Here is a 15,810-nt window from a genome sequence, read left to right as displayed (position 1 = left end):
TAGAGTCCCCATTTTGTAACCTGGCTTCCTGGAGGAGCGCTCCCCATGCTCACCCGGCCCCTCCACCACAAAAGGGCTCTGCTTGTCCTAGCTCTGACAAAACACTCCGTCTGTTTGGGTTAGTCAGCAGGGGGTTAATGAAAAGCCCGGCCCTGGGGACTCCCACCTTATCTGCAATCATGAATTTATTGAAGAATGTGTTAATGTGCTGGATTTTATTCATCAGGGGTCAGGGCTTTTCAAATTCTTCCTCCCAGCTCCCCCTCTTTCCATCCCTCCCCAGCAAGCTCACAATGCTGTTTAAACAAAGGACTCCCAACACAAAGAGCAAATTTACACAGTAAAGTTTTCTTGCAAGCCCAGAGCAGAGTCTGGAAGAATTCCAGCTTTATAAAGAGAAAAGGGGGTGGGGGGAAGAAAGGGGGGAGGGAGACAGGGGCATTTTGCAGAGGATAAAAGGAAATTGAGAAAAGTTCCCACCTCCTGAAGCTCAGCCCTGAATATTCTCCATCAGTTAACCCCAAAGCAGGAGGATGTTTTGGCAGAACATGAGTCCTCATAGCATCAAACTGCTCAGCCTCCTTCGAGGTGGAGGCTGAAATGCATGTTTCAATATCACATTTAGGGTGACACTTCAACAGCTCCTTTGTCTGTGGACTGCTAACAGAAACCCCTAAGAGGACACAGCAACCATTCACCAGGGCTCCTCCTCTGCTCCTTGTTTCACAGGTGTGACACAAGCATGATCTAAAAGGAAATAACAAGGCTCAGCAATGGTGACACGGTGACACGTGTCCATGGCCAAGTGAGAACGCAAAGGAGCCACAGATCCCACCTCCCATATCCCACCACATGCTGTCCCAAGACCAGGGACCCCCAAGGTCCTGTCAGAGCACCCCTGGCACCTCCCATCCAGGCTTGGCAAGGGCCCAAACCCACTGCTACCTGCCAGTGCTGGAAATAGGCAGCCATGGATCCCCTTCCACCACCTCGAACACCATCCCCACTCCATAGCTGGATGTTTGCTTGCTTGCTTTTATTCTTTTTCACTAAAAGGTTAAGGACCCCCACCACCCTGTCCTTTTTGGTTGTGCTGGTCAGAGCTTTGGGCATTAGAAATCAGGGCACAGCCCTGCAGTAATGAACCAAAGATAACCTACATGATTTTCTTCAGGTCTTGTCACCTTCACTTCCTGCACTGTCATTAATGAGCTCTGGCAACATCTCAGAAAGGAGAGCTTAGGAGAGACCTCACCCCCATCCACTCCTCTGCCTTCTAGGCACAGCCTCACAGAGTTCACCTGAGCAGAGAGTTTTTAAACATTTTACAAGCAAAACATAAACATTTTACAAGCAAAATATACGTGATGTTATTGTTGTAGCTCCCCCATAATGCTAAACTGCTGGGGGAGCTACAAATTGTCTCCCAGGCAGGAGAGTAACCACTTCAGGAATATGACCTAGGGATTTTGGGAGTACTTGATATTAAAAGAAACCGATTATAATGGCATTCTACTTTCTAACAACTTTTTCAGCCAAAAGGATGCCATTGACTCAAACTTTCAATCCTGTGTTTATTTACCTTGGTTTTTATGGAGAGAGATGCCTTCTGCCATACTCTCATAGCAGCAGCAGCCAGCTGCAAGCAGCTCACCCAAACTGCAGGGGAAGGAAGAGGGGGTTTCAACGACTCTGGATCACACACAGGAGCCCCCAGACAGCACTGCAGGAATGTTGGCTGGCACTGCAGGGGCAGAGCTGCCCAGCAGCCACACATGGTGTCCACAGAGGGGCTGAGAAGATCTCAGCACATGGGATCCAGCTGCACTGCCAATGGATTCCTGACTGCTGAACGTACAACACGTATTTACAGAGTCTCCTCCGTGACAGGAATTCCAAAGCCTCATGCAGAAAGTAACTCAAAGGACATAATTAAATCAGTTAAATGGCTTGGGCAGAGAGATGCAGCTACAGACATTTCAACTCAGCACAGTCACAGGCCACAGGAAACAATTAGGAGAGCAAGAACTGTAAAAGCTCCAGGACCAACCACTTGCTTCTCTTTACTTAATAAATTATAATCCATGCTTAACTCTGGCATGGACCAGGTGAGCCTCTGAGCACAGTGCCTTGGGATGAAGGCGAGTGTTTGGGATGTGCAGGCACCGTGCCAGCATCAGCAGAGGTGACATTACCAGGTGACAAGTAAAGCCAGTGTCAAGAGCAGAAATCAAAGACCAGTCAGTTGATTTTCATCTGTTAGTGTGATGTGCAGTGAACAGGGAGCTCCTGCTGCCTTTTTGGAAGCAGGAGCTTGGGGCGGAGCGTTGCTGGAGCAGGAGGGGCTGCTCCAGCTGCTGGCAGAAGCAAAGGAGCCTTTGCACAGTGGGAGATCTGGGAGCCAAGAAATGGCCTCGTGTGCTGGAGGAGCTGTGTGAATCCAACCATTAACAGAGCTCGTGGTCAGTTTTACTGAACAACTAGGACAAAGCAGGAGCAGTGCTGGGGGCTTGGGGAGCTGCCCCGGGGGCTGCTCCCACTGCCCAACAGCTCCAGGCATGGTCTGGCCCCTCTGGACAAGCTCCAGTGACCAGAGGAGAAAGAAAGATGCTGCCACAGAGAGAGGTGACACAGAGAGCAGGACAGCTCCAAGATCCCATGGCAGCATCTGAGCAGAGCTGCATAGGCATCTCCACCCCCCAGCAGCAAAGAGGGTACCAACAAGCTCAGTGTACAGACAAGGCCACCATCCTGCAGTGCCTCGGAGGACAGGCTGGGGGTGGTCACCATGGGAATGAGGAACAACTCATAGAAGCTTTTGCTGCCCAACCAGTCCTCAGTTTCATGGGGGAACTGCCTGGGCAGAGGAAAGGTCTTATCTTCCATGGGCTTCCCTGCAGAGCAGGGACTGAGCAGCTGCAATGAACAGGGCCATTCTTCCTCCCTCAGGGTCAAAAAGAAGTAAAATTTAAAACCCACCAATCCTGCTGAGCAGAGGGACACCACTGATGGCAGAGAGGAATCAGCAAAGCAAAGTCCACCCCAAACCTCCCAGGAGCCCCAGGGTGCCCCACGTGGGTGAGGTTTTCCCCAGATCGTGGGCAAATTTGTTCCCATCACAAGGTCCAAGGCTTACCTGAATATGAACAGTATCCATTCACTTCTTCACACCCCTGGGAAAAAGGACTTGCTGAAAAAAATCAACAAACCTGGTATGAAATATAGAGTAGCCACCATTAACATCATATTTATTGTTATTTAGTTGCTCAGTAAAACATATACAGATATGTACAATATGCAGGAATACAGAAGACTGCACTTTACATATTTAAAAAAAAGAAAGAAAAATAACACTCAATTTCATGAGCTATCGTCACAGTCTTCCAACCAAGCATTTAGGAAATGAATTTAACAAGAATTAAAAAAAAAAAAAAGAAAAAAAAAAGATTACAGGATTGCCTAACACACAGCAGAGTCAAGTTTTCATATTTTACATGTGCAATAACATTTTTCAGAAGAGTTTGCTAATGCAGTACGGATTACCAGTGTTTTGAGGTTTCTTTTTTTTTTCTTTCCCATGAACCAAATTTAGTACAAAGAAATAATATCCTTTTGCTTAAGGCTGTTTTAAAGCTGTAATATTCTTGGGTAGTGAATAGTGATAAAGTTATAACTGCCGGAAATCAGAACCTGCAGTTTCATCAGTCAGAACCTATGAGCGGATGGACTCAAAGCAACAATTTTAATAGAGAATTTCTAAGACAAAATTAGACTATTTCCTCCATTAGCCTTAAGCACTAAAGAAGAAACAATTCTACAAAAATGGGTTATGCTCTTACACACCATCCCTTGAACAGCTGTGAATCCAGTAGCTGACAAACCTTACACTGCAGCTTAACAAAAATAAGTCAAATGTACCAGTTTGATTTGTTGTCCAACCCACCCACCCAGTGCCCGTCCCACTACTGTGCTCAGCTCATCCCTTCCACCTCCCAAAACTGGAACTTTTTGCCTTGTTGGTGGTGCCTGGAGTCCAGTCCCACCCCAGGATCTCAAGCCAGTCCCAGAGTGACCATGGAGACCACAGAACCTGCACAACTCCCCAGGTGATTCAGGTGACAGAATTCTGGTGCTCATCCCCTTCCACCCTCAGACACTGTGAAAACCTTAACTAAGTAACAAGCCTAAAGCCCCTTACTGATGCTCAAACAGCAGACAGCAAGTAACCCCAAGAGAATGTGATCTGGAGAAAATTTGCAGGAGTATTTAATAAATGAGGCCTATTCTGTCCTTTTTTGGCAAAGAGGTATTTGATTGCTCTTCCCAATTGAAATGCAAAGGAAATTTTGCTCGGTTTGCTACAACACTGCAACTTGCAGACTAAGCCCAGGGTTTCTTTTAGGGAACACAGAGGGAGCCAGGGCACAGGGCCAGGAGATGGGGGATGTCCTGGCTCCCCCAACCCAGCCCCGAGGCTGCGAGGGAGCCTCCAGCGCCAGGGCCAGGGAGAATCCCCAGGGCAAAAGGCAAAGCCACATTGTAGCTGTTGCTCCCAATCCAGAGCAGATTGTGCATGTACCACCCCTCTCTGGCTTCTGGTCCAACTGCCCCCATCTGGAAGCCATGTAGGGCACACAGGCAGGAGGCTTCTCCCAGGCATTTGGGGAACATGTATCCGATAAAATTCTCCCCCTGTTGACCCAACTTGGCCCCTGACGGAAGTGAGCCTTGGGCATGGGGCTCTGCAGCAAGCAGAGGTCAGACCTCAGTGCAGCTCAGCCCTGCCACTGTTCTTTCAGGCTCCTGCTGCTGTCTGTGCCTCAGTTTCCCTCTCCACAAGAGTGCAACTTACCTCTTCCACAACTGGCTTTTACCTACAGATCCCAAACATGTTTCAGTTGGAATATTATTATTTAGAAAATGACATAATTTCTAGTCTTACTGTGTCAGGCCATGCTGACACTTTATATGTGTTAAAAAAACTGATCAGTGCATTCAGTGTAAAATCAATGGAGAAAATGGGTACAATGAAATTACTGCAGGTGCCACCAGCACTGTGACAAAGCCTAAACCTTCTGTATATGCTGTCAGTACCACATCCCCAGGTGATGAGCAGGACAAGATGCCTGTCCTGGTCAGAACGTAGAGTTTCTGTTCTGATCTTTGGCAAGAAAGCAGCAAAACCCTAAAAGGACAGGTTTGGTTGGTCCTGGCTAACAGCTCCCTCAAGCAGAGCTCCTTCAATCAAGATCAAACAGACAGGAGATCAGCAAGAGGACTGTGTGTGACCACATGATTCAGTTTAACTCCATGGCCAGTGAGCCCAGCACACAGCCAGCCACTTCCTCAACTTCTCCCTCTCTGACAGTCCTAACCCTGCACTGCACCCACTGCCCAGAGCAGAGCCAGAGGTGGCCAAGTGCCACAACACCCAGGGCTCTACACTGCACAGCTCAGCACTGGAGACACAGCCCCTGGCCTCAGGACACATCCTCACCTCACAGGATTCCACTGATCTCAAGGGAATTGCTTATGCTCTGCATTTCCATAAGCAAGTGAGAAAGCAAGTTCCAAGTGGATGAGAACAACACTCCAGGAGAGAAGTGCAAGCTGCTGAGAATGAGCCAGCAGAACTGGGTGTTGAGACCAAGCCACCACAGCTCCACTCAAACAGGGATTTCTCTTTAAAAGCATCTGAACTCGGTGTTCCCTGACAGGTTCCTTCCCGTGGCACAGGGTGTGCATCCCTGACCTCAGGAAGCCTGAAAAACCTGTTCTCTTCAGTGCAGCAGGAAAAACTAAAAACAAAGCACAAGGCAAGGGACTGCACTCCGAGCAGGAATGCCACCAGACCATGAACTTGGCCGAAATTTTCAGCTGGAAGTGAAAATGGAACGCAGTGACTGGTGTCACCCCAGGGCCCCCTGCTGCAGACTGAGCCCCCCACAGCAGCACAAGTGGTCTGCTGACAGGATTTAAAATCAAGCACATACTTAGGTAAGCCAGGACTTGAGGAATCACAGGCAAAGAGGCACCTTCTGGAAGGGGGCTGACAGTGATTACTAGGAGATACTTTACTGGGGATGGTGACATTTTATTGCAGGTGCAGGAGGAGCTCTGCACTCCTGGTTGCACACCCCGACAGAGGTACAAACCATCCCAGCTTTTGGATCCAAACCAAGTGGGTGTGAGGCAGCTCCACAGCCAGTTGCTCCAGGATGGGCAAAAATCCTCATCCTCCTGGAAGCTCCAGCTTTAATACAAAGTAAAATAATATTGAAAACCAAGATCAAAAACTATCCAAATTTATCCCAAGTCAATTCATTGACCAGACCCATAAATCAATCCATGCATGGTTAATAAGAGCACATTCAAATCACATTTCCAAACACTGTGAGTCTCTCTGAAGTCACATATGACTGAGAGTGAGGATTCCAGACCACCCTTGGCTTTTTAGGCAGAATTTCCTCTCCGTTGGTGTCTACCAAGAATATTACCTCAAAATAATTAAAGACCGAGCACAATCATCAAAGATAAAATATAAAGCAGTCTTCAACTCTGTCCCTTTAGCAGGGACACATTTGTGAAATCATGAATAAATAACCCTAGAGAGGCCAACCTTTATTTCACAACCAAAACCAAACCCTCTGGTGCTGTTCCTAAGCTCCAGGAGCTGTGGGAGGTGAGCTGCAGGCACGGGGCAGGACAGGGCCACTCCTGGGCACAGGGACACACAAATCATGGACAGTGTGACATAAAACCACTGGAGAATCAGCCCATCGTGTCAGCTGTGGCTGTATCTGGTTTGCTTCCAACTTTCATTTCGAATGAGCATTATCTAGCCCAAGCAGGAAAGTATGGCTTTCCTTTTATTGTGTGCATCCAGCAATGCTGTTCTTCAGTGTATGGCAGAAATGGGGCCTTGAATGAGTTTGGGGGATTCTGACACCAGGTATCCCTGCCCTGGCAGATTAAGAAATGCGACCCCTGGGCACACAGCCCCCTGCATCTTCCAACCTGGATGATCCCTGACCCCTGCCACTGCACTGGGACCCGTTGTGGGGGCACCCCCAGGCAAGTGCAGGGGACACTGGACCTGCTGCCAACCAACAGCATCTTTCTGCAGTCTAAAATGGGCAAAAAGTGGGCAGGGTGCAGGGGATTTTCTTCTCCACTATCAATAAAGTGGGAAATGTAGGAGCACCATCAGGCCCAGGCAAGCAAGAAGGAGCCTGGACCTTTAGAGGAAGAGATAATGACTATTAAACTTATTTAAAGAAACTTCTCCATACCTTCCCTGCTGTGCCTGAACCAGCCCATTCATGACAGAGCTCCATCCCAGGGCTACGCCCAGGTACACAGAGGAAGGAGCATCCTGGCCTCACCAGGAGGCACAGAGCAAAACGAGGCTGAAAGCAGAGCCTCCTTCTCTCAGGAAAGGGCAGGTCCATGCCTGAACATTCAACAGAGCATCAACTGCTTGGTTGGTATGAGACTGGCAAAGGCTGGGTGTCACTATAACATATGATTTAATGCTGACCATTTTGCTTTCACTGGTGTTTATTCCTGAACTGCTGCTCCTCAGGATCACCATCCTAATAAGCACTGAACAAAGCAAAACAAAACAAAACAAAACAAAACAAAACAAAAAAAAAGAAAAACAAAGCAAATGAGGAAGAAAAGGAGGAGGAGGAGGAGAAGGAGGAAGAGGAGAATCTTTGTCTTATTATGACATACGTGACTTGGACACACACTGAGATGAAAAAGGAAAAGGCCTCATCTATAAATGTATGCCAAGGTTACAGAATAATGGGAAAAAGTGGTCTAGCAGGAAAATCTTAAGCAAAAGTGTGCTAACTGCAGAAGGGTTAACACTGGTAACATACTGTGGCAGAAGATTAAAAAAAAGTTGAGGTTTACTTTAAATTAACCCTTTCCAGTCCATATGCCACTAAGCAGGTACCAACCTAGAAAAATAGTCCACCTAGCAGTAGCGGCCCTTTGAAATTAAAAAAAAAAGAAAAAAAAATAATAATTTCTTTTGTTCAAGTCAGGGCAGCCACAAAAGTCCCGAATCTGTTGGAGATGTCCGAGTGCAGGGACCTCCACGTCGGCACCGCAGTCCGGCCCTTGGCCTCGCCCACGTCGTCCGTGCAGTGGACCGAGAGGCACTGCAGGTGGGTGCCCGTCTGCGCCGCCGCCGCCGAGGTCTTGCTCGGGGGAAGGTCGTGGGCTGCAAAGGGTTCACAGAGAGAGGTTAGGGAGACCTGTGACATGCAACCCCATCAACTCACAGCCTGCAACCCCAGCAACTCACTGCCTGCCAGTGGCGTTGCCACCACTTCTCTCCCCACCGGCCGTGCCCCTCTCCTGCATCTCCGAGTCACCATCAGAAGTATGGCTCCCCCTGCCCACCCCGAAGCAAGATTGTTCACCAGGCCAGAAGAACACCACCTGAGAGAAACCAGTGATGTGTCTGAACGCCAGGGATGGACCCGGGACTGACGAGCGTGTCCTAAACCACAGCACAATCGGGAACTTTCCTTCCATGCTGGAAACAGATGCTGAAACATCACCGAGCAGGAAGCCAGCCCTGAACCCTCCATGCCCTCGTGGTCAGTCCCAGCATCAGCCTCCCTCTCTCCCTCTTAATGGAGCACTGTGAGAACATTTTTCCTAAAAATTCGTTCTTTTTAGGACTTTGTATGATCTTTAGCTATCATTAGTTCCTGTTAACTACAGAAATGTAAGACTTGAACTGAAACATCCAAACAATGTCCCTAAGCCTTTTTCCTCCAGCTTTTACAGTTCCTGTGAAGAGTAGTTAAAATAGGTGGAACATGACAAAGATGCCAAAAACCAGCTATAAATGTTTAACATCTCAGGACTTTTCCTCCCATCACCTTTCTCCTGCTCCACGAAGCCAAGCAGCGTAGGGATACCACATTTCACAGGGCACCTCATATTATTTTCAATGAACCTCCTGCTATACCAGACACAATACTAGAACTGAACAGCTTATTACACAATCACAATAATATTAAAAATAATGCTAAACTAGCCTGGAAGTCCCTGGTTTGATTATCACAGGATGTCAGAGATGCTCATATCTAAAACAGTGTAACAACACCACACAGAAACTACCAAGAATCTGAGGAGGTGATGCCATCAATGCTGGGAGAAGGAGCCAGGCTCCAGAGCAGCACTGCTGCCTGCTCAGCCCTGCTCTGGGTTAGTGCTGCAATGTGCAAATCCACATAGAGCTCCACTGCACACCTCAGCTGCACCTCGTGCTTGCTTTTCTCCAGGCACCCCCCTGTGCTGCTCCAGTCGCAGCAGGAAAAGGTGCTCACACTGTCTACACCCAAAAGGATTCCAGTTCCCTGCAGTTGGTGTTGGGTGGTTTTAGTCAGTTTTGATGAACAGGCAGCACTGAAGGGCTGAGCAGAAGCATGGAGCAGAGGCTGCTGCGTGATACCTGAAGTTCCAGCAGGCAAAGAGGTCTTGGCACAGATCCCTTCCCAGCACATGGAGCTTCTGCTCTTCTTTCCTGTCACCCCTGAGTCCTACAGCTTTGGGAAAATCACAGGGCAAAACCTCCAGCCTCCCTGAATAACCACTATTTGATCAGGTGTTCAATTAAGCTTACTGTCCAGAATACAAGTATACCTAAGACATTTTTTATTTATAAAATATTGAAAGCTCAGATGGGATTGTGCAGAAAATTGTGAACAGGAAATGTTTTCCTTACTTGTATTTGTTCACAAGACACGCAGTACCCACTGTTTTTATTCTTAGGTCTCCCTGACTGCACAGGACATGCTGGGCTCGGCACAGGAAGAGCCAGCGCCTCGAGATTAGTCCTTGTGACAGCAGCTCTCTTCCTCTCCTGCAGAGAAAGAGGAAAGAGTCCCACAGCTGAACTGCTGCCACAAGGGGCCCAGGGGTCCCAGCAGTGTTTCTACAAGGGCTGCAGGAGACCCCCAACAGCCCAGGCAGAGGTGGCACATTCCCAGGCTGGGACTGGAGCCAGAGCTCCCCTGCAGCAGCTGTGCAGGCACCCCAACACCTAGAACAGAGCTGGTCCTCAGCAATGACTACATAAACAAATTCATGTGCCACAAGGAATTGGAGAATAAAAAGTAGGCTTATTTGTTTCTAAATCAGCAAATTCTTTCTAAGCCATTTGCTGTGGATAAAATTCGTAAGCAAACTATTGATAAAGAAATCAAAACAAAATCTGTCTCACATGGATGAACAAGATTCCTTGGCTTGAGAGGAAAACCAAAGTAAAAGAGGTGAGCAGGAACTGAGCCTCAGTTTGCAAAGCCAACACTGACTGACACTGTCCACACGAGCCTTGCTCACCATGGGACACCACTGTGGGAGCTCCAGCTCTCCTGTCTATTGCTAACGAGCACAGAAAGTGACATATTCAAATCCAAAACAAAGAGAGCTCCCAGCAAAGCTTGCTCTGGCACAAGAATTCTCAAAGCCAATCTGGATGGCAATTTTCAATGCAATTTACTTTTTTTCCAGTATTTCTGTCTTGACAAAAGTATGGTGCTTTCCAGGAAAAAACCTTTGTAGCAAAAAAATTAAAGTTGTGCTGATCCACCTGGTAAGAATTATGTTCTTAAACATGAGATACTGCCTGATGCTTGTCCAGAATAGTAACAGACCTGTTTCACCAGCCATCCTGCCTCCTCCCTCACAGCCACAGTGTCCTGGCACTCCCCAGTCACAGTGTCCATGGTCCAGAGCAGTTCTGGTAGCTGAGATGGATGTGACTTGGCACGTTAAAATTAGTCAGGTAATGCAAGATGGTGTCACCACATCATTGCCTCACAGCTGCCAAGTTCCAGATAAATCATTGTCAGTCACAAAGTACCTCACTGAAAGCAGGGAATTTTTAAACAAATTATCTTTAAACGGCACAACTGCCTCTATTAGCAACTACTGCAAGAAATTTGTGTTATTAGAAAAAGCAGTACACTTCTAATAAGGGCCATCCTCCACACCCAAGATCTGGAGATGGTCTGGGTGGAGACTTCCCCTCCAAACCAAAGGACATGACACAGAACCCGGAACTGATAAAAGCACAGCCACCGTCCACAAAGGACAGCGTGTGCCACTTGGAAACAGCAAATGCTGAAGCAGAGGTAAGAAATCAAACATCATCTCTAAGCTCATGTCATGTTCATGTGAAAGGCATGAAACTCAAAGCAGTAAAGTGACCAAAGACCAAAATAAGTCTGGAAAATGCTCCCCCATGATGGTGTCCTTCCCCACTGCTGTTGGTGATGCTGTGGTGGTCTCAAGAGCTAGTCTGCTTTTAGGCAAGAGCTTCTGACCAAGCTTTACCCAGCCAAACACATTCCAGCCATTCAGCCCCAGACAAACAGCAAGAAGAGAGTGCCCAGCCAGGCTCCCCAGCCTCCCTCCAGGCCCGACCCTCTGCTCTGACCTTGCACTTTTGGGAAGTTGCTCTTTCGTTCTGCTCTACTTTGCAAAGGCACACAGCCTTCAAAAAGAAAAGGTTGCTGTTTGTTTGTTTGTTTACACAGCATTAATGGCAGTGTGGTGACTAACCCAGGAGCCTGGCCAGCAGCGTTGGAGCCTGCAGCTGGGACACAGGAAGAGAACCAGGAGTGCTGCACCACAAAAAAATTCAATTCACACACGACAGACTGCTTTTCCACATCAGCTCAGGAAAAACACATTTCTTTAGTGAGGTTAGACCCTGGCATTCACCTTACTCTGCAGACAGCATGTGTACACACCTTCAGTCCCCTCCAGCTTCCTTCTCCCTTTTTTGTGAGACCCTGAGCAGTTAAGCTGCTCAATACAAAGCCTCTTTTGTTGTGTAGCATCTTCTTATGCATTACGAAAAAACAAACTTGTTCTCTTTACTGTGACAACCCCACCGAGCACTGTGAAAACCCGGTGTCCCAATTTTTAAGTAAAGTAATCCCATTAAAAACGAGTTCACCTGCACAGCTACCACACATCTTCTTGTCAGAGAGGAGGCTAATTGAGGGAGGGCCGGTGTAGCCAAGGCAACTGCAGATGCTGTGCTGAGACACCAGGAGCTGATGCTGCCCTTCAGGTGCTGCTTATGCCATCCTTCTCATTTTTGCCAAAATCACCACCAACAAAAGGACGGAAAGCAGCGAGACACAGGAGTGAGAGCACAGACACAGTCTGGTAGGGGTCTGGTTGGGAGTGGGTTCCACTCCACATTTCAGCGTTCCTTCGAGATTGAAGTGACAAACAGGAGGTGAAGATCCCTAGAATGGCTGCTCGCCCCAGGGCTCATCCCTTACACTTGCTCACCGCTCTGACACGGGCTCAGCCGCCCGCGCTGCCCAGGGTCCGGCTGCCCGGCACAGCACGGCCCCGCCGCCGCCCTCGATGGCCAGCCGAGCGTGAAGGCCCTGCATTGCTACTCATCTTGTTAAGGCTCAATCGGAGGATTTGGCCAATAACACTATATTCCCTGATCAGAGATCTGTTTCCCCTCTACCATCTGATAACCACTCTTAAAGGACGCGTTAATGGGCTTCCCTTCACTCCGTGCCCGTTAAGCAGAGGCCGAGCTACCATAAGAGGGAATAGATTTGAGTAATGATCCCTTATGAGGCAGCAAACCTACATATAGTGTTTAAAATTATTCCCTTAGGACAAGATGTTTTTCACCAAATCTCCCACATGACAGTTTGACATATTGGTTCAGGCACATAGCTCTGCATTTGTACACAGCACAGAAGCATCTCTTTTCATTTTTTGAGAAAAATAAGGTCTGAAAACATTTCATGTTTCCCTGGACACTGGACCTAGTCTCCACAGATTAACTTATTCCTGAAATTGTATTTTTATTTTAAACACAACTAGTTCATTTGTGTTGATAAACAAATGAGCAATCTCCTTCCTCACCTCTGCAGCACTGACAAAGTTCTTGACAAAGGCATTTTCTTGACCCTGGAATACAAGGAGGCAAGGGCTTGCATTTGTTCCTAGACGCAAACATGGCACCTGCCACCTGCTTACACCATAAACCTGCATGGCTTTCAGGTGCCTTCACCCCTGAAAATCTGTGTCTACTTTGGGCTGGATGTCTCTGCTGTTCCAATGCTTGGAAGGCACAGACTCCCTTGAGCCCAGACTGGCAGCACCCAGCTCTGCTGGCACTCAAGGAAAACCATTATTAGAACATTCCTCTTAATTTGGTTTTACTTCATTTATTCTGTGTAATCCCTGCTCATAAGGCACTTAAAGGTGCTGCTCTTCCCTGCTGCTCTCTGCTCTGTATGCACAGAATTCAGTGGTGGTGGTGGCTAAGGTGAGCAGCTGATGCCAAGGACTCGTCAGGACGAGCTCAGCGGAAATGGGGACAGGTGACTCCTCACACTGCTGACCAGAAGCACTCAGCAGAGACAGCCCAGCTCCAGGGCATGGGCCACATTTCACTCCATGACATTTCAAGAAGCCATTTGGCATGGCCAGCCCCTCAATTTATTGTCAAGGCCCAGCCAGCTGAGCGCTCTCTGAGAGCCTTTCTCACGGAAGGAGGAAGGGCTCTTCATCAAACATGCGTGCACAGCGCTGAGCACCCTCCCACAGCACTCGTATATCCTGCAAACCAGGATTAAAGCTTTGACTTTGCTGCAATACAGACAAGACTCACCCAAAGGCATGGCACACCCAGGCTAACACACAGTCTGTTCACCCTTAATGCTGCTTGCTGCCCACCCCTTTATCAGCCCATCAGCTCTGGCAGCATCCTCTGGTCCTCACAGGCCCTTCCTCCACAGACAGCTTGATTAATTGGAGGTGCCTGAGGCTCTAAAGGGAGCGTGTATCAGCCCATGCTACAGAGATGTTTATTTTGTTTTAAGTGGTCTCCAAGCTGGCATGGGGCTCCATCAGAGCTCGCTGCTTGCACAGAATTCAGATAACAGGAGACACATCGTGCTTGCTGCAAATACATATTTTTCTTTTTTATCCCTTGACCTCTTTTCCTGCTCCTGTTTTCACCAGGAGCAATGGAAGGATGTGCACGCCACGACAGGGAGGCTGCCCAAACCCACGGCAGCGTTAAGAGTTTGCTGTCAGGCTGTAGGATTACAGTCAGACTGTGAGCCACATGCTCACAGAAAGAAACAGAAGAAACTGGTGAAAAAAACGTGAAGTAGGAAAAATGCTAACCCTATCAATGGAAATGGCAGCACTCATCTTACATGCAGCATGACCTTGAAGACACAGAGTGAAGGATGTGTGGATGAGGACAATGACATTGCTGTTGTAAAATCCACGTTCCCTCCACTGTGCCAAGAAGAGACAAGAGATGGGGAACTCGCTGCTCCCCACCTTGCTGCCACTGCCCGCCAGGAGAGCAACATGCCACCATGGCTCCACAGGCAAGTGTGAAACTGCCTACACCTATTTATTTCTCTGGAGGCTACTGTTAAATCACTGTTTTCCAGCTCCATGAGTCTCCAAGAAGAAAGGTAAGCTCTGCATCCCTGGAGAAGCCAAAAGCTCCGGGCCTTGGGACAGCATCAGCTCCTGTACCTTGCTAGATGGCCACAGGGACAACGGACTGTTTTTAACTCATATCCTTCCTCTCTTTTGGCTACCTTCAGTTCCTCTTTTCAGTTTAACACACTGACTCTCAGGCTGGCTTCCCTGAAAAACACAAACCACAGAGGGGGTCCTGCCTACCCCCTGGTGAAGTGGCTGATGTTGGGGTTTGGTTCTCACAGAACAAAAGACTATTCTGGCAAACCAGGTCCCACCCCAGCTGCAGTGCTGCTGTTTGCCAGTCTGGTCCTGCCTACCCCATGCAGGTGAACCACTGCTTGTCTGTGACAGCCACAGAAAGCTGAGCTTCCAGCCAAGGCCTAACCCAACCACACAGCTCCAAACTGCTGGTCAGTTCTGGTGCCATCACCAACACTGTGCCCTCCTCAGCTATGCGCCATGTGAGAACTGTGGCCCTGCCCAAGCAAGGAAAACTGGCATTAAAAGTCAAACCAAACCAGCTGCCAACAACAGTCAATGTCTGGACACTTCCAACAGAAAATAAACGTGAGTCCAGCAACTGCAGCCCATTCCAGCACAGCTGACAGTCACAACATCCATATGCTGCCATCCAACACCAGTGAAACCTCAGGGAGCTCCAAGTTATTTTCCAGGGTCTGTTGTTCTTCCCCCTCAAAAAACCTGAACACTTCTGCTCATCTCTGAAAGGAGTGAACTGCCTAAGCCCCAGCCACCAGCTCCATCACACTGACACTCAGACCTGGCACTGGAAGAGGCTACAACCAGCTTCTCTTACATAACCCCTCCTTCTGAAGGCTCTGCGGCTGTCTCAGACATGGCCCTGCCTCTGAATCCAGCCCCCAGCATGAGAAGCCCACCTCCATGGCAGGAAGGAATACTGGCTAGACTGATCCTGTGTTTTCATGCTGCTGGCATGCATCACCTGCTTGCGCTAACTAAATGCTCGGAGCCTATTTTCACCAAGAATGACAAATGACACATCCGTGATGAGTAAGGAAATGCTGGGTTTTGCTTTCAAATTTATTTCATATGTACGCAAACTATCACATGACAGTTTTACACACAGCTCCAGCCCATTCAAAACCCATCTCTCGACTGCCAGAATGCACAAGCAAACAAAAGATTTTCAATAAAATCCAAAGTGGAATTTTCTGATTGCACAGAAGTCACATGAAACCATTCAGTAAGCTCTCAAATAAAACCAGTTCTGGCCACTGTCTAGTATTATTTCAGGACAGGCCAAAA

At 48.2% G+C, this 15,810-nt stretch overlaps 1 protein-coding gene across 1 annotated transcript in view; it reads right to left on the bottom strand.

Annotated features, from left to right (window-relative positions):
• Positions 1–3,971: 3,971 nt before the first annotated feature.
• Positions 3,972–15,810, bottom strand: part of MN1 (MN1 proto-oncogene, transcriptional regulator) — a 33,824-nt gene continuing 21,985 nt past the window's right edge. Inside the window, exon 2 of the mRNA XM_084217397.1 lies at positions 3,972–8,233. Within this exon, the coding sequence (XP_084073523.1) occupies positions 8,046–8,233 (188 nt within the window). The 3' untranslated portion in view covers positions 3,972–8,045. The remainder of the gene's footprint in view (positions 8,234–15,810) is intronic.

This window comes from Fringilla coelebs (assembly GCF_963513975.1).
Source record: "Fringilla coelebs genome assembly, chromosome: 17".
Classification (NCBI taxonomy): Eukaryota; Metazoa; Chordata; class Aves; order Passeriformes; family Fringillidae; genus Fringilla; species Fringilla coelebs.
This window is presented reverse-complemented; position numbering and strand designations above follow the sequence as displayed.